Source organism: Taudactylus pleione, unplaced genomic scaffold (assembly GCF_031769625.1).
Source record: "Taudactylus pleione unplaced genomic scaffold, aTauple2 ptg000222l, whole genome shotgun sequence".
NCBI lineage: Eukaryota > Metazoa > Chordata > Amphibia > Anura > Myobatrachidae > Taudactylus > Taudactylus pleione.
The window spans coordinates 2,062,496-2,082,143 of record NW_028284624.1 but is presented as its reverse complement, the minus strand read 5'-3'; the positions used below and the strand labels follow the sequence as shown (position 1 = coordinate 2,082,143).

The following is a 19,648-nucleotide window of genomic DNA, read 5'->3' as shown; positions in this document are numbered from 1 at the left end:
GTATTATGCGACAGACCAGCTGGAATTTAGATTCTGCTATCTGATTAAGGGGACCCTTTACTGGTCTATTATTGTTTTTGTACAATAACATGTATGTTGGTAAAACTGACTTTTACCACCTTCACATCTTTGTAGTGCCACGCATTTCAATACCTTACATGAGGTCTTAAGGCCCCCACACACGGAGCGATATAGCAGCTGATCCGACGGATCGGAACGATATAGCAGCTATATCATTCCTTGTGTGGGCATGATATCATCCACTGCTCCTCCAGATGTTTCTGCATGCACAAGATCTGGAGAATCGACGAAAGATCCCATGCTGATCTATGTGGGTGGCGACATATTGGGTGGTTGGGGACAGGATCGCTCCGTGTGTGGGGACAGCCCGATATGTCGGCTGTCGGATTCTTGATCGCACCGCTGGGTACACATCGTACCTTGTGTAGCCAGCTTTAAAATAATTATCTTTTATTTCACTTGTTATGCTTCAGCTGTTTATTTATTTTTAATACTTTTTGGTTCACATTCAATGAAAAGGATAGAGCATGCTAACAATCTAATTATGATTAGGGCAGCACAGAGGGTGTAATGGTTAGCGTTACTGCCTCACAGCACTGAGGTCTTGGGTTCGATTCCCACCACGGCCCTAACTGTGTGGAGTTTGTATATTCTCCCTGTGCTTGCATGGGTTTCCTCTGGGTGCTCCGGTTTCCTCCCACACTCCAAAAATTTACTGGTAGGTTAATTGGCTCCAAACATAAAATTAACCCTAGTGTGTATGCATGTGATAGGGAATACAGATTGTAAGCTCCACTGGGGCAGGGACTGATGTAAATGGCCAAATATTCTCTGTAAAAGCGCTGCGGAATGTGTGCGCTATATAAATAACTGGTAATTAATAAATAAATGTGAAACTTTCACCTAGAAAGATTCATGCATACAAAATAAGTTAACAAATGCTTTACCTGCTGTTTGGCAAATATTTTAATAACATTTTTTGCCATTTGGTAGATATTTTAATGAAATTGTTTTGGGAAATTTCAATTAAATGCGAGGTCTGTCTGTGTACATTGATGGTAAATATGTCAGGGAAATCCTTGCTCATTTTTGCTTGCACTTCTATGGGGTGTGATCAAAAACAAGTCCGGTTTAATTCCCAGATAACATGCATTACAGTATCATTCAAGGTTCTGGCGGAACTTCGCTGCTAACTGAACTCCTCAATTGTATTTGCGGAATGTGTATTATAATTTTATAGTATTTGCAATGTCAGTGTAATAGTACAGATGTGCCCAGCTAGTTTGTAGCTCCATACGCAATGTAGCGCGCTGTGCATCTCGCGCCATACACTACGCCATGAGTTGTGCCACAGAGAAAGTTTCCTAATGCGAGACTGGCGTAGCACTGAAAAAAAAGTCATAATGTGTAATACAATTTTTTGTCCACCAGGTGTCACTTTTCCTAAACTACACAGCGCATGCATCTGATTTCCAATGCATTTTCTATATCACTGCCCGATTATATGCTGACAGAAGCAGTGATTTTGTACAATAAACTGTAGTACAGCGTTTTCCTCATGGAATCAGGGCTGTAGAAGAATGCCTAATAAAGTTTTAAATCATTTATTGTGTGAGTCCTGTAGTTTTATTTAAAAATATTTCACAGGCACGTACAGCACTATATTACACACTGACTGTGTGTTTGAAGCTGCACACTTGCGTCAATGTCGGTGCTGTCCCAGACTAGTGATTTCATGACTTTAATAGCGGACTCTGTTTAAAAGAGGGGTCTCTGTATTAAAAACTGAGTGTGTGTTTTAAGGCGCACACTTGCAGCAATGTCGGCACTTTGGTGGCTATCAGCTCTGGGGGGGTTACAATGGGATCCCTGGCGCATGCCCAGTGGAGCCGCTCCATATGCCAGTCGCGCTATGCCATGGAGTATGGAGGATCATAGCACTGTGCATGTCCAGTGGGTCGGTAGTCAAATACAGTGAAAGTGGGATCTCTGTAATAGAAACTGACTTTTCGGTTGAAGTTGCACACTTGTGGCACTGATTTCATGACTTTAGAAACTAGTAGTGGGCTCTGTTTAAAAGAGAGGTCTCTGTATTACAAACTGATTGTGCTTTTAAAATGCAAACTTGCGGAAATGTCGGTACTGTGGTGGCTGTCAGCTCCGTGGGGTTACGATGGGATCTCTGGCACATGCCCAGTTGAGGGGCTGCAATGGGATCACTGGCGCATTGTCGAGCCGCTCCATACGCCAGTCGAGCTATGCCATGGCATATGGAGAATCATAGTACTGCGCATGCCCAGTGTGTCGGGAGTCACACAAAGTGCATCCCAGACTTACAGTAAACACTATAGTGATTTCATAAACTGGTAGTGGACTCTGTTTGAAAGAGGGGTCTCTGTAATACAAACTGATAGTGCGTTTTAAGACGCACAGTTGCGGCACTGTCGGTGCTGTTTCAAACTTGGACACTATAGTGATTTCATGACTTCAGAAACTGGTAGTGGGCTCTGTTTGAAAGAAGGGTCTCTGTATTACAAACTGATTGTGCATTTTGATGCGCAAGCTTGCGGCACTGTCGGCGCCGTGGTGGCTGTCAGGTCTGGGGGTTGCAATGGGATCTCTGGTGCATGCACAGTGGAGCCGCTCCATACGCCAGTCACGCTATGCACTGGCATATAGAGGATCATAGTACTGCGCATGCCCAGTGTGTCGGGAGTCACACACAGGCCTTGATTCAGAGCCGGATGCTCTGAAAGAGAGCTCGCTCTGAATCAGGTTCTTTTTTTTTTGGAGCGGCTTCCTGGCCCACAGTGCATACCAGTCTTACAGTAAACACTATAGTGATTTCATGACTTTAGGAACTACTGTAGTAGCGGGCTGTTTGAAAGAGGGATCTCTGTATTACAAACTGACTGTGCGGTTGAAGTTGCACACTTGCGGCACTGTCGGTGCTGTCCCAGACTCAGACACTATAGTGATTTCATGACTTCAGAAACTGGTAGTGGGATATGGGCCTGATTCAGACCCGCTCACATGCGGGTTGATGGTGGGACACTGCGCACGCACAGCATGCGCAAGCCCAGGAGCGAGTGAGAAATTCACTTGCTCCAGGGCTCGGTACAAATGGGGCGGCTGTCGATGTTAATCGACAGCTCGCCCCGTTTTGTAGGCAGGGAGGGGGGATGGCTGACCAAACGGAGGCTTTCCCGAAGGAACGCCTGCCGTTTGAGGGTGGCCCTGCTGACATCACTAGTGAAGTCAGTAGTGAGCTTACTGCACTATTAGAGCAGGAATCTCACTGGGGCTTGCAGGAACGAGACCCTACCACAAGGGTATCGTCGTAAGCCCGATGGTCGTGACCATCGCCTGGCCGCTCGCAAAAGCTGTGGGTGGTCACCCACAGCTATGCGAGGGGCCAGGAGGCCGGTTTTAAAATAAAAGCGGCCTCCGTTTGAAAGAGGGGTCTCTATCTTAAACTGGTTGTGTGTTTTAAGCCATGTAGCGCCCTGCTAGTCTTGCTATGCTGTGGCGTAAGGAGACTCATACAGTAGTAATGTGCATGCCCAGTAGGTCGGGAGTCACACACAGTGCATCAGGTCCCTTCCCACAAAGCAAGCAAGAGCCTTTCATTACCATAATAAAGGACGCCCTGTTAGCCATTTACTGTAAGCAGTCAGCTCAAGGTTTGCCTAGAAAAGCGTGACTGGTGTGTGGAGCAGCTCCACTGGGCATGCGCCAGAGATCCCATTGTGTGTGACTCCCAACACACTGGGCATGCGCAGTACTATGATCCTCTATATGCCATGGTATAGCGCAACTGGCGTATAGAGCGGCTCCACTGGGCATGCGCCAGAGATCCCATTGCAATCCCCAGATCTGACAGTCACCACAGCGCCGACAGTGCCGCAAGTTTGTGCTTTAAAATGCACACTTTGTAATACAGAGACCCCTCTTTCAGACAGAGCCCACTACCAGTTTCTGAAGTCATGAAATTACTATAGTGTCCAAGTCTGGGACAGCGCTGACAGTGCTGCAAGTGTGCGTCTTAAAACGCACTGTCAGTTTGTAATACAGAGAACCCTCTTTCAAACAGCCCACTTCTACAGTAGTTCCTGAAGTCATGAAATCACTATAATGTTTACTGTAAGTCTGGGATGCAGTGTGTGTGACTCCCGACACACTGAGCATGCGCATTACTATGATCCTCTATACGCCACGGCATAGCACGACTGGCGTATGCAGCAACTCCACTGGGCATGTACCAGAGATCCCATTGCAACCCCCAGATCTGACAGCCACCACATCACCAACATGGCGACAGTGCTGCAAGTGTGTGTTTTAAAACACACAATCAGTTTGTAATGCCTCACTTTTAAACACCCCACTACTAGTTTCACTATAGTATCTAAGTCTAGGACAGCGCCGACAGTGTCAAAAAAAAATATTATTTTCCCGGGCTCGAACCCAAGACAAGCACTGTTGCAAAGCGATCACCTAACCTCTAGCCCACACACAAGCTATATTAAAAAACGCACATAGCGGGCTCATCCTTGTGCACTTCACCCACCCGCTGCTGGTTTTAATAATAAAAAATGTGTCTTCCTTTCAAAATATTATACTAGTACATATATACACAGTACCCCACCATTAGAGAATAATTCATCTCATCACATTGAAAGCTGTGCCTGCATCTCATTAATCTACAGTATCGGTTATACCGTCATAACACGGCAACTACACTACTGTACAGTTATGTACAGTACGTGTACTGATTTCTGTGCAGTTCTAAGAGCTTATGTGATATTAAAAAGCTTGGTTGTGCGTATATGCAAATACAGTGCGTGAATGTGATATCCATCCAATGTAACAGTATGGTATTCAGTACAAATTACAACAGTGGAGCACTAGCCACCCAGCGGTTAAGCACTGTATTACATGCCGTAGCCTATCTTTTGGTGAAGAATACCACGGTACACCAAAGTCCAGCCATCACGTAACGTTCCATGGCGCGACACAGAGGCCTGCATGGCGCGCTATGAGCAACAAACTAGCTGGGCCCATCTGTACCTTGAACGTTCCAACCTAAAACTCGGAATTTATTCTATGGTCACAGCATAGAAAATACATTTATACTGGAAAGCAGGTATTCGTTCTATAGCTGAAGACCTGCTGCAATAGTACTAGGGTTAATTTTCTTTAAAGTAGCGAAGTGAGGAAGGTGCAGCACAGGAGGAAAGTGATTATACCATCAAATTCAATCAGTTGGATTATCCGTCTCCACTATCCCTGACCTTGATTCTGTTTGCCAAGGCATGAATAACCTACCCTCAAAAAGCAATGATAGGTCCTTATGGAGCAAATCACATCTTTCTTTCTGTCTAAAGATGTAAGAGGTCTTCAAGAAAAAAAAAAAAAAAAGACAGAACAAAAGTGTGGAAGGCCGGCAGAATAGTTTTAGTTAGATAAAGAGTTTTGGAAAATACCTAATAGCAAGAAATGTGAAGAAAGTTCCTCTTAAACCTTAACCTGCCTGGGTGATGAGATGTTTTGCAGACCTTTGACCCTGAAATTATTAAAAACAAAGAACATAGCCTAAAATGAAACTATTACCTTATTACATGTAGAGTTCCTTAAGTACAGCACAATAAATATAAATAAAATGAACCTTACTTTGATTAATTGTGTATTTGCTAATTATATAGGCCAGGATTTGTCAGCAGATCATTATTTTAATAATCAAAAGATAATTCAAGAGTGATGAATCTAGCATTGTACCATAGAGGAATCTATTTTTTACTTATCTACTTTTATATTTTTTAGTAGAGAAGACTGGATCTTGTTAAAGATAAAAAGTCTGTAAGGGTCATAAATAAAGTTGGAAAAATGTAGCCTACAGCGCTAATTATGACAAGATGGCGAGGGCTGCGATGTTAGTCCTTCTGATTACAAGAGTGGATTGGAGCATTGCTTGCTGAATGTGGGCTTCACTCACTTATTGCAGCAATCTAAAAATGAGAATTCCTGTTGTAGGAGATGACATGAGTTTTAGGGGGATTGAATATATGGGAAGTGAAACTAAATTAAATGGAAGCCAAAGACCTTTTTTTCCTTAAATATGATTAATAATTTTTTTAACACATCAGACGTAACAGAGACCGGGAGTAAGAAAAATAATTAACTTTGGACAAACGGGCTGGTTCACAGTTGGGAGAGGAAAGCAACCTCTTGCCCCGCAGCCTAAACCTAATATTCCCCCCTCCGCAGTCTAACTCTAACCCATAACCCTAAACCTAACCCTCCCCCTAACCCTAATACTTGCCATTAGGATGTCAGCGGTCGGTCAGGATTCTGGAGCCAAGATTCCGAACCGCCGGCATCCCGACCGTTGGGATGCAGACTACATCCGTCTCGTACAGATAGTTTGCTGTCAGTGTTCGAAGATTTGTTTTTCCTGTGTGTCATAAATATTCTTAGTTCAAAAGTAGAGCAGTGTGTTAACTTAAATTTTTTTGTTAAATTTAACAAAACTCCTGTATGCTAGCTGAGGCTTACAGGGCAGATTATATATTTCATGTGCACGTGTTTGAGTGGCACAAAAAGATTTAGTGAGGATGTTGAAGATGATGAAACAAATGAAAATGTTGAAAAAAATTGAGAAAACTGTTCGAATTGACCCAACTCTGCATCCGAATGATAGTACAAATGGTAAACATTGATAAAGAAAATGTTAGGCAAGTTTTGCATCAAGAATTTAACATGACAAAAGTTTGTGCTAAGATGGTTCCAAGGCTTCTCACTACCAATGCAGAGAGTAAATCGAAAACAATTTATACAGACATTTTGGAACAAAGTTACTACCTGTTATATGATGGTATGCAGTCGGGATGCCGACAGTCTGAATGCCGACCGCCGGCATCCCGTCTGTCTAATCCCGGCAAGAGTCTAATGACAGGCATCGAAATCCCGACGCCTGTCTTTTTACCTACGCCGGGAGCCCGACATCCTGATCGAAGGTAAGCGAGGTGCGGACAGCCGCGGTAGGGGGGAGTGTCAGGGGGGACTTAGGGTTAGGCAGCCCCCAGTGAGGGTTAGGCACCACCCTGGGAGACTTAGGGTTAGGCTGCGGGGAAGGGAGGAGTTAGGTTTAGGCACTTGGGGGGGAGGTTAGGCACTTGGGGGGGAGGTTAGGGTTAGGCACCCCTAAGGGAGGGTTAGGGGGGCAGGGAAAGGTTAGCGATACTTACCTTAATTAATGATCAGGATTTTCACCCTTGCCGGGTTGCCGCTGTAGGGATTTGAACCGCCGGCCACACTGATTCCTATGAAACATGGATCTTCCAGTACGATCCTAAGACAAAACGCCAGTCCATGCACTGGAAAACATCATCACCAAGAATGAAGAAAACACGTCAAAGCAAAACCAAATTCAAAGCCATGTTAATTGCTTTCTCTGATATCAAAGGTGTTATGGCGAATTACTGTGTACCAGAAGGCGCAACATTACTATGAAAATGTTCTAGCAACTTTTTGGGTAAAAATCATAAGAGGCAGGCCAGAGTTGTGGAAAAAATGTTTTCACCCTCCATCAGGACAACGCACCAGCCAACACAGCTATGTCTGTGAAGCAGTTCTTGGGCGAGAAACAGATTGCAGTGCTAGAACACAGGGCCTGATTCAGAGCCGGACGCTCTGACAAGAGCGCTCGCTCTGAATCAGGGCCCTCCTACCTAATATTATAGCGGCCTCCTGGCCACTCGCATAGCTGTGGGTGACCACCCACAGCTTATGCGAGTGGCCAAAAAGATGGTCGCGATGGTCAAGACCATCGCGACCATTGGGCTTGCGACGTGACCCTGCGGTAGGGTCTCGCTGCCACAAGCCCAGGAGGGCTTTTGGCTCTATCAGAGCCAAAAGCACTCCCACTGACATCACTAGTGATGTCAGTGGGGCCGGCACCAGCCGGTAGGCGTTCCCATGGGAACGCCTCCGTCTGGGCAGCAACGCCCCCAGCACGCCCACCAAAGGGAGCGTGCTGTCAATCAACATCGACAGCATGCATCCTTTGGTGCGAAACCCATCGCGACTGCTTGGCCGTCGCTATTCGGGTCTCGCGCATGCGCACGATGGAGCTCCCTCCGTCGTGCGCATGCGCACTAGGGCACCATCGACCCGCTTGCGAGCGCTCAGCGCTCGCGAGCGGATCAGAATCAGGCCCACAGTCCATACTCACCAGACCCAGCAATGTGTGACTTCTTTATTTTCCCTAAAGTCAGATCTGTACTAAAGGGAACCAGTTTTGTATCTGTTACTGAGGTAAAGAAGAAAACGATTGGAGGTGTTGAGACACCTGACAGATAATGTGCTACAGCACGCTTTGACCAATGGAAAATAAGAATGCATCGGTGTGGATACAGAAGGGATGGAGTACATAGAAGGGGAATGGAGTTAAAATGTACTTAATTTAATTAAACATAAATTATAGCATTGGTCTCGTTATTTAATAGCCTTACCTCCTATTTGTGTATAAATAAATGTGATTCAAATTTCATATGTTACAGTTAATATAATAGCCTTACTGAATAAAACTTAGTCATTATATACCCTCTGGTGCTGATGCAGAGTTAGACATATGCCTGTATGTGAAGTATAACTTGCATGTTTTTGCAAGGCGTATGATTGCAGAGTCGTGCACATTTCAGTTGCAGATAGGCTTATGACTGAAGAGCTGTAACTAGGCAGCAACAGGGCGTTCTTAATTGGGCAAAGTTCAGTGAGAGTTTGTCAATGGAACTTCGGGCTATCTAGAGTTGGACGTCTGCATAAAATACAATTGTTTCCAGATGTATCTATGCAACTAGTAAAGGATTGTGCCAGTGTGCACTAATTATGATGATGATGATGACGACTAGTAGCAAACCATGCATAAGCATATAAAATAATATAATTAAGTTTTAGCATACCATCACTGTGGAAAACAATAAATTAGGTTTTTTTACCTACAGGAATTTTCAGAACATTCTGTAGAAGTTACAACCAGAATACTGTAATATAAAATTACACAATTCTACTGTCCTCCACATGGGGAAGATATGTTGCTCTATCAATAATGTACAGTCATAACAAGGTAAAACAGAGGTGATTATTGCTACCTATACACCCACAAAATGGTTGTCATACCCCCACCCACAAAATACAAATAAACAAATAATTTAAATTGATGTTTGGCTATGCCTCTAGTACACTAATAGAGCCAGTCACTTGGCCTGTGAACTAAACTTGTGTAGCCAAATTGGAAATTGATTGTATCACTTGGGGCTTAGACCAAGAGACAAGATTGGACTTTGTGCTGTCAACTTGAAGCTCAAGTTTTAATTATCTAAGTATGTAAAACAATTCCATTGTTTGCACACTGTGTATTTATTACGTATGCATAAAAAGCTGGGATCATTACTAATCTACAATAAATGACAAATTATGACGCTATTACAAATTAACGGAAGAATGAAAAAACTAAATCTTCTCCTGTAAAACAAGAAAAAAAGTTAGTTTTGAGCACATTCAGTCGGCTAATACAGATCATAACATGAAAATTCTGTGGAGCACTCAACATTCACCAGGAGGATGCTGCCCTCAAGTGGGGAGTTTGTTAAAAAAAAAATAATAATAATTTATTTAATAACATGTACTAGATGCAAAGCTGATTGGAGCTGATAACCTAGACTGATTTTAAAGTTCCTTTCTAAAGCATGCAGGTGAATACAGCTTCTCTATTTTAGTAAACCCACCTAGCATACACTATTAATGCAGAGGTTCCCAAACTCGGTCCTGAAAGCACTCTTAACAGTCCAGGTTTTAAGGATATCCATGCTTGACCACAGTGACTTAATTAGTAGCTCAGTTAATTTGATTTTACCACCTGTGCTCAACCATGGAGCCTGCAGGAAGGGGCTTGTGGGCAAGGGTGGGTGGGAGGGAGATTGCAAATGACACCTATCCAGAAAAGGACCATTAGCTGACCCAATGCTGCTCTTTTGCTACTCTAGTGGTCCCATGGTTGCAACACTATGCAGGAAGTGACATGCTACCACATAAATATCAAACTTAATGAATTCTGCAATTGTCCTTTCCAATACCATTAATTTTTTCGCAAAACAGATCTTCAGGTATATTCCTCATAATTGAGAAGGGACAGTTGGGACCATAACTAGGGATTGGTTAGTATGGTACTTATCATGGGTGCTGGTTGAGGGGGGGCACCATTCAATACTATGCATAGGATTGCTTGGTGTGGCACTGCCTTCATGTTGCTTGGAGCTGGTCATCACAAGGTAATTCCCCCTCTTTAATGATTTTGCTTCAGGCCATGACCCCTTCTCTATACGCCAATTCAGGTCATACCCTCCTTGCCCATGTCTATATATATTCTACAAAGCCTCACATCTTGCTCTTCGGTCCTCCCCCTATCCTACTACAGCTCTTCTATTCCCCCTTTACCATTCTTCATGCCCAACACTCCTACCCTCCTGTCACGGTTACTGCACAGACTCATCCTCCTCCATTTCCCCTAAGGACCACTAAGTCCATTGTTCCTCCTCCCTCATAATGTATATTATGCCTCCTTATACATTTTAAGCTTTTACAGGCAGGATCTTCAAAAAATATGCCTTAATCAGCTTAAGATGGCCAGGTATTAATAAAATATTATGATATGAATAATGGTGCGAGGGGAGTGGGGGAAGGGGTGCCCTCGAGACACGGCAATGACCATTGATGTGTACAAACAGATAACTCATCAAAATGATGATGTGTAATGTACCACAAGCACTAAAAAGAGAGCAAACACATATTAGATACAATGTATAAGTAGGGGATGATTGGTCTGACCGACTTCCTTAACAGACTACTTATGAAAAGAATCTGGTAATGAGTAATAGAGCTTATTGCTGTTAGAGTGAATATGGGATTTTTATTTGGACCTGCAGACATGTAGAATATATGATTGAGACAGACAGACTAATCCTACACAGCGCTCTAGATATTCATTGAAGAAATAAGAAATGTGTAATTTTCCCACTACTTTTGTTGTCTTTATCAGCCGGCAACATATCTACTATATAGGTACCCTATAGCAATCATTAGAGGCTGCTTCATGGTACACACTACAGATGTGTCCTCACTCGTCTTTGCTGCAGTCGCACCAAACAGGTCTTTTCGGCACGCCTGGTCCTGTAAGACTCTGCTAGTGCTGGGCATATTTTTGCTGAAAATATGCAATGTTATGCGACTAGGAAACACCAGGAGACTTTGCTGATTAATTTGTAACATGACACTTGTCTATCTGTGTACGACTGAGTCCCTCAATCAGCATGCGAAGTGCTATGATGCAGCGGCCACAGCTTTTTTCCACGCCAAGTTCCGTTTACAGACTCAGTTGCACACAGATATACAAGTGTTGCATATCAAATTATTTAGCATAGTATAAGACGTCCGACCCTAGCAAAGTTGCACAGGACCTGGAGGCTCACTCACGCCAGGCATATCGCACTGCATGGCGTATTGAGGCTAGATGAGAGAGGACACATCTGTATGTATCATATACAGTCAGGTGCATAAATATTTGGACATTGACAGAATTTTCATATTTTGGCCTCTATTCACCACCACAATGGCTTTGAAATGAAACAAACAAGATGTGCTTTAACTGCAGACTTTCAGATTTAATTTGAGGGTAATTACATCCAAATCAGGTGAACGGTGTAGGAATTACAACGGTTTCTATATGTGCCTCCCACTTTTTAAGGGGCCAAAAGCAATGGGACTATCAACTCAAAAGCTATTTAATGGACAGGTGTGGGCTATTCCCTCTTTATTTCATTATCAATTAACCAGGTAAAAGGTCTGGAGTTGATTCTAGGTGTGACATTTGCATTTGGAATCAGTTGCTGTCGACTCTCAATATGAGATCCAAAGAGCTGTCACTATCAGTGAAGCAAGCCATCATTAGGCTGAAAAATCAAAACAAACCCATCAGAGAGATAGCAGAACATTAGTTGTGGCCAAATCAACTGTTTGGAACATTCTTAAAAAGAAAGAACGCACCGGAGAGCTCAGCAACACCAAAAGACCCGGAAGACCACGGAAAACAACTGTGGTGGATGACAGAAGAATTAATTCCCTGGTGAAGAAAAACCCCTTCACAACAGTTGGCCAAATCAAGAACACTCTCCAGGAGGTAGGTGTATATGTGTCAAAGTCAACAATCAAGAGAAGACTTCACAAGAGTGAATATAGAGGGTTCACCACAAGATGTAAACCATTGGTGAGCCACAAAAACAGGAAGACCAGATTAGAGTTTGCCAAACAACATCTAAAAAAGCCATTACAGTTCTGGAACAACGTCCAATGGACAGATGAGACAAAGATCAACTTGTACCAGAGTGATGGGAAGAGAAGAGTATGGAGAAGGAAAGGAACTGCTCATGATCCAAAACATACCATCTCATCATTGAAGCATGGTGGTGGTAGTGTCATGGTGTGGGCATGTATGGCTGCCAATGGAACTGGTTCCCTTGTATTTATTGATGAATTCTGAAGTGTTTCGGGCAATATTATATGCTCATTTTCAGTCAAATGCTTCAGAACTCATTGAACGGCGCTTCACAGTGCAGATGGACAATGACCCGAAGCATACTGCAAAAGCAACCAAAGAGTTTTTTAAGGCTAAAAAGTGGAATGTTATGCAATGGCCAAGTCAATCCCCTGACCTGAATCTGATTGAGCATGCATTTCACTTGATGAAAACCAAACTGAAGGGAAAATGCCCCAAGAACAAGCAGGAACTGAAGACATTTGCAGTAGAGGCCTGGCAGAGCATCACCAGGGATAAAACCCAGCGTCTGGTGATGTCTATGTGTTCCAGACTTCAGGCTGTAACTGCCTGCAAAGGATTTGCAACAAAGTATTAAAAAGTGAAAGTTAGATTTCGGATTGTTTAGTTTGTCCCATTACTTTTGGCCCCTTAAAAAGTGGGAGGCACATATAGAAACCGTTGTAATTCCTACACCGTTCACCTGATTTGGATGTAATTACCCTCAAATTAAATCTGAAAGTCTGCAGTTAAAGCACATCTTGTTTGTTTAATTTCAAAGCCATTGTGGTGGTGAATAGAGGCCAAAATATGAAAATTCTGTCAATGTTCCAATATTTATGCACCTGACTGTAGTTATGGACAATATAGCAAGTTAAACCACTGCATACGGATGGTCATTATAATCGCCGTACAGATTTGAACATGTTTAGTCATGGCACTAGGGTGTCACTGCTTGTTGTATTCATTCTTAGATCAGGGATATCTGTGTACTGTACATGCGTAGGTACTGTATGTGTATTTTTTTCATGCACTGAGCAGGACATTTTCCAATTCAAAAAACTGTCATGCTTTCATATGCATATGCAGACCACTCCTTTCAGTGCCATGCTATTATCTTTTATTTATATGGCGCCACAAGGGTTCCGCAGCGCCTTACAAAGTACATAAACAAATGAGCAAACAAGAAAACAGCGACTTACAGTACAACACAATGTAAGAGAAGGACATAGTTTATAAATATTACTGCAAAAGCGATCATAACACTCAAAAAAGCAGCAGGGCGTCAGCAACCAAGTGTTAGGTGCCCTTGTGGGAAGTTTGGAGTAGACAATTGTATGAGTGAGGTAGGAGAAGCACATGAGGGAAGAGGGCCCTGCTCGGGAGAGCTTACATTCTAAAGCAAATTAAAATTACACCAAAATGCATGGTTCACTTTTGGTGCTTTTCATTGATTTAACTGCATCTGTAAGAGTCCATCAAGCACACACTTCCAACACTCCTTTGTCATATGAACGTTGTATGATATGTGATTAATATCTCACCATATTTGACAAAATTCATAAACCCAACTTGTTGTTACCCAGATCAACTGGCAGTCATTCAAGTGATATTTGGGAGCTCTTTGGTTATTTCTTTTCTGAAAACAAGCAGTTTTGAAAAAGTGCAAAAATCAAGTACTAGACGCTTTCGTGTTTCACTTCTGCTTCATTATTCAGCACTGTATTTATAAATTAGCCTTTTTCCAAGTTATAGACCAGAGGTTCCCAAGCACGGTCCTCAAGGCACCCCAACAGATCAGGTTTTAGAGAGATCCATGGTTGAGCACAGGTGGTTAAATCCAATTGACTGAGGTACTAATTAAGTCACCAGTGCTCAACTATGGATAGCTCTAAAACCGGAACTGTTGGGGAGCCTTGAGGACCGTGTTTGGGAACCTCTGCTATAGACTATGAAAGAGTTGGGGCAAAGGCAGACATTTAATTCTGTTCTGTATTGTAGTTTGGTTAGGACAGGACACATTGAAGACGAAACTCCACCAACTAAGTTGGCAGAATAATTTGTCCAAATGCGTGACGGTTATGAAAAAGTTGCACATCCCAAGACATGATCTCACCAAAGTGCCCTACTATTTATCAAACTCTCGACTGATAAGCCTTCTGGAATCCTGTCCTGGACTTGAAGAGGAAAATATATTTTTTGCAAGCCTTGGGCTAAAAGAGAAGTGTAGCCATATATATTCCATTGCAATCCCAAAAATAATACATGTCTATGCCTCATCCTGCAGCCAGTTGATGTTAGAGGTGCCGATACTAAATAAGCCCATTAATATAACAGTTCCACAGTTCTAGCATTTGTTTATTGGTACATGGAAGTATTTGTGGCATTGATATAAATAAATAAAGAAAACAAAAGATCAAAACAGCAACTATAGGGGACTTTTCATATCCATTCAATGAAGGAAGTGGGAAACTAACCTTTGAAGCTCTTGCATTTTAGCAATGTGTGCTATCCAATAATATATATGTATTATTGATACTGAAATAAAAATACCATGAAAAAATATTTTCTCATGTAAATGCCATATAAAATAATTTTAATGCTTTTTAATTTCATAAAAATGTGTAAAAAAATATTTTTATCATTTTAATATACATGTAAATCATTTAATTATATGTTTGAGAACCTTGCCAGTAAGTTCATAATGTAAAGAAACATTAAACAAGTTGTGGTCTTGATTGGGATCCATTTTGATTAAATATAACTCTTGTGCATGGATGTCCATAATATTGGCCCTGAAAGTAACAGGATTGTACCCAACCCATAGAGTAAACCTATAGTCACTTGTCCTCATTGAATATCCCATGATTCTTATGTCTTGGAGATCAGGGAGATCAGAATTCCACTGGGGGGTATCAGAAGGTCGCGGGTAAGAGCTGTAAGCAACAGTTCCTGCACTGTACTCCACATCAGCCGACGTATTAAAGTATGGAACAAGACTTTGACCTTCAGTGCATAGGTCTATATGAAATGAAGAAACAGGACACTCTGGTAGAAGGGGGAGCTGGACAAGCTCAGCAAGTGTTGAAAATAGAGACACTAATTCAACAGGTTCTGAATTGATTTTGCCTAAATAAAACAAAGAAGAAATTACAGCATTCATCAAACTAGTAAAACCTAATGAGACAATAACCGAGAAACTAGTGTGCAATGACTAAGGGCCTGATTCAGACCCGCTCGCAAATTGCAGGCGCTCGCCGGCAAAAAGGGGCCAGATATTTAAATTAAGCGCTCGCACTGCGCCTCGTAAAGAAGCCCTCTATGTCTTAGCGAGCCCTGGCAATAAGCGCTCACTAGTGTATAAAGATGCCCCCTTGCCACTCGCAACACACATCATCTCCGGTATTTGAAGGATTAATTGGTAACATCGAGAGCCATCGGAGCTGCTCGCAGCGCTTGAGGTAGACCTTAACCTCCCGCAAGCACTGCGAGCAGTTCAGGGTAAAAAACAACCAAGTGACGTATTCAATGACCCTACTTTGCTAATTATGCACACCCATTAAACTCCGTTCTGACGGTCAGACACACCTGCGTTCGCAGCACCACTCACCCATTCACAAGCACCTTCCCCTGTTACCACCCACAAACGGCGCTGTCGCTCATTCCACTGGGCAGTCTTTCAGGGCGAGCGAGCAAAATCCGATCGCTCGTACTAGTTTGCGCACGTGCACTGCGAGTTATACGCATGCGCAGACGGGCGACCATCGCTCAGAGCGAGCAAGCGCAGCTTAGCGTCCATGTCTGAATCAGGCCCTAAATCCATTCAAAGTAATAGCCATCATGGCTAAGCCAATATTCACAAGAGTGCAGCCTTAAATCACTGAGGTCAATTTTAAAAATTGACAGTTTTTAAGATTTATATTACTAGGATTTGAGCACCTCTTTGTTACAAACTTTTATTTCTGTTTGTCCATGTGAGTGGGGATAGAACAACGTATAGCCAATGAGATAATCAGAATGCTCATTAGGGCCTAATTCTGAGTCCCACATAGAAGGGTCTATTGGCGGGTGCCCATCTGCGACTTTATGCAAATGATGCTGCAAACTCCTCCCCTTGTGTACATCTGTGCAGCTGAATGTGCAAGGTCTGAGATGCCCACTTTTAGTGTCCGTACACGCTGAATTACCATTTGTTGCGTCCTTATAAGCCAACATCGGTTGCACCATCGAAACTTGCATCAGCCCTATGGCAGGTGAAGTTTCTCCGTCTAACCAAGGCCTCCAATGCCTGTGAACACAGCTGCTTTCATTGACACGCCTGTGACGCTCCCATAACACTCTCCCTGAACAGACTATTTTTATCAAATTAGTTTGTTGCCACCTCCAAGTCCCAAGCCCATCACTTCTCCAGAACATTTTTGATACCAAGGGGTTTATTGAATAAGCTTTGGATGAAGATAAAGTGAACAGAGATAAAGTACCAACCAATCAGCTCCTAACTGCAATATCACAGGCTGTGTTTGAAAAATTACAGAAGCTGGTTGTCTGGTACTTTATCCCCATTCACTTTATCTCCATCCAAGGCTTAGTAAATAGACCATATTTCATATGGTCTTGCACAGGCAAAAAAGAAAAATTCCCTTTGTGGGGTACTCTTTTTATTCAGATATTTTTCGCCTTATCACTGTATGTTTATTTATGTGTTGACGATATTTCTTGTCATTTATTTTATTGGATAATTGTATTAAAAGGTATGTTTTATTATTTTCAACCATATCATAGACTCATTAAAACCAAGAGTGCTCCACAAAGGGATTTTTTTTTCTTTTTTGCCTGTGCAAGACCATATGAAATATAGTATTATATTTATTCCAGGGTGCACCACCAACACAGTGTTATCTTATAGGAATTTATTATTTTTCCAGTTATATCACATTATTGTTGGTATTTCATAATTGATTCAGACTAATTGCTTAATCCTTCCCTAATCCCCTTACCTCAATGTTAGTAAATAGACAACCAACTGTCTTGATCACAAAAGCACACTCTGAGTAACAAATGTGCCATAAGAGTTTTCAGAAATGTTCGCGCATGCGGAGTTACAAATAAAATCACTCAACTACGTGAACGTCTGCATTGCGTGAAGATTGCATGCGACTCAGAATCAGGCCCTAAATATTTTAGGATATAAGGGCCTGATTCAGAGCCGGACCCAATTAGCGCTCGCTCGTCCAGAAAATAGGGGTGGCTATTCAAATGAACAGTTCGCTCTTTGCGGTCTGTTCGCGCCTCTAGGTCTGAACGAGCGAACAAAACTTGCGGTCGTTTTTTAGGAAACTACGCCCCCTGGCCGCTCGCATCCTATGTCATGTCCGCTATTTATTAGATTAATCGAGTACATCGACCAGGGTATGAGCTGCTCGCTATTCTTGTGGTTGGTTTTTGCTACCACAATTTTGCGAGCAGTTCTGGCTATAAAATAACCCAGTGACGTGGTCAATGACGCTGCTGTTTTAATTATGCACACCCATAAAACGCCCGTTTTGACCTTTAAGCACGCCTGCGATCGGATCTCCACTCCCCGTTTTCAAGCACCTTCCCCTGTTACCACCCACATACGCCTCTTTCTGTCACTCAAATTATCAGGCATTCGCTATTTTGCGAGCACATGAATTTCGACCGCACTGACTGGTTCGCGCATGCGTATAACGATTCGTACGCATGCGCAGTTGGGCAAACATCGCTCGGAGCGAACGAGCGGCTGCTTACGAGCGGCTCTGAATCAGGCCCTAAGTGTGCTGACAAGTGAACCGTCTACCTCTGATTGTTAGAGATGACCTGGTTGCATGTTCCAGGGACTTGATAATGGAAAAGTAGAGAACAGGGGTAATGAGTTTACCAAAGTGGCGCCACCACGGGATGTAAATTCCAACCCTGCAGTAAGCAGCTGTGTATAGCAGAGGACAGTCATTCCTCACACATAGTACAGAAAAGTGAGGAAAGATACAGCGCTCTGTACTAATATTCTGGACACAACATAGCATGTCTGAATACTAATTTAATCTTAAAAATTCATGTGCATAAAATCACAATGCTAAAGATACATTTATAAGGAAATGCTAAATAATAATGATAAATAAATAAATAACACCATATAAATGAGTAAAAAGTTCACTCAATCCACACAGTGTATATACTCAGTCCCAGATATTATAATTAGTTGGGGCCTTTGTTTCTTGCATGGACTCATACATTAACTATCTCTTGGTGCTATATAGTGCTAGAACCAACATGAGATGATAGTTACCATATCCAGTAGCCACGGTAGTGGTATTCCTTAAGCAATGCTAGCAGAGCTTTTATAAGTCTGATATACCGCTGGTCCGTTTTTTTGGTATAGAGGTGGTCTCTATTACCGTAGTTCCCTGTAGCACAGGTTCGATCAGCTGGTGGTATAAGGGGTAGTCTCTTTTACCGTAGTTCCCTGTAGCACAGGTTCGATCAGCTGGTGGTATAAGGGGTAGTCTCTTTTACCGTAGTTCCCTGTAGCACAGGTTCAATCAGCTGGTGGTATAAGGGGTAGTCTCTTTTACCGTAGTTCCCTGTAGCACAGGTTCGATCAGCTGGTGGTATAGATGTGGTCTCTTTTACCACAGTTTCCTGTAGCACAGGTTCGATCAGCTGGTGGTATAAGGGGTAGTCTCTTTTACCGTAGTTCCCTGTAGCACAGGTTCAATCAGCTGCTGGTTTAAGTAATTTGGAGACACCAGTATGAAGTTTGGAGATCGCACAGGTTCTTATAGCACAGGTCCAGTCTGCAGATAGCGAATGGTGCAGAAATGCCAATGGACAAATAGCGGCTCCCGTTGGTTCGGAGTTGTGGAGAGTGGATCAGCCAGGCCCTTGACGCGTTTTGCTGTGAGCAATCACAGCTTTATCAAAAGGTCTTTTGATAAAGCTGTGATTGCGCACCATTCACTAATTATAACATCTGGGACTGAGTATATACACTGTGTGGATTGAGTGAACTTTTTACGCTAATTTATATCATGTTATTTATTATTTATTCATCATTATTATTTTGCATTTCCTTATAAATGTATCTTTAGCATTGTGATTTTATGCACATGAATTTTTAAGATTAAAAATTTGTATTCACACATGCTATGTTGTGCCCTGAATATTAGTACAGAGAGCTGTATCTTTCCCCACTTTTCTGTACTTATCATGGAAAAGTGAATGAAGACAAGAAGGAAGCCA

At 42.6% G+C, this 19,648-nt stretch overlaps 1 protein-coding gene across 1 annotated transcript in view; it reads right to left on the bottom strand.

Annotated features, from left to right (window-relative positions):
* Positions 1-14,725: 14,725 nt before the first annotated feature.
* The window catches only part of IDS (iduronate 2-sulfatase), a 46,180-nt gene continuing 41,257 nt past the window's right edge, over positions 14,726-19,648 (bottom strand). Inside the window, exon 9 of the mRNA XM_088478847.1 lies at positions 14,726-15,517. Coding sequence (XP_088334973.1) covers positions 15,051-15,517 — 467 coding nt within the window. The 3' untranslated portion in view covers positions 14,726-15,050. The remainder of the gene's footprint in view (positions 15,518-19,648) is intronic.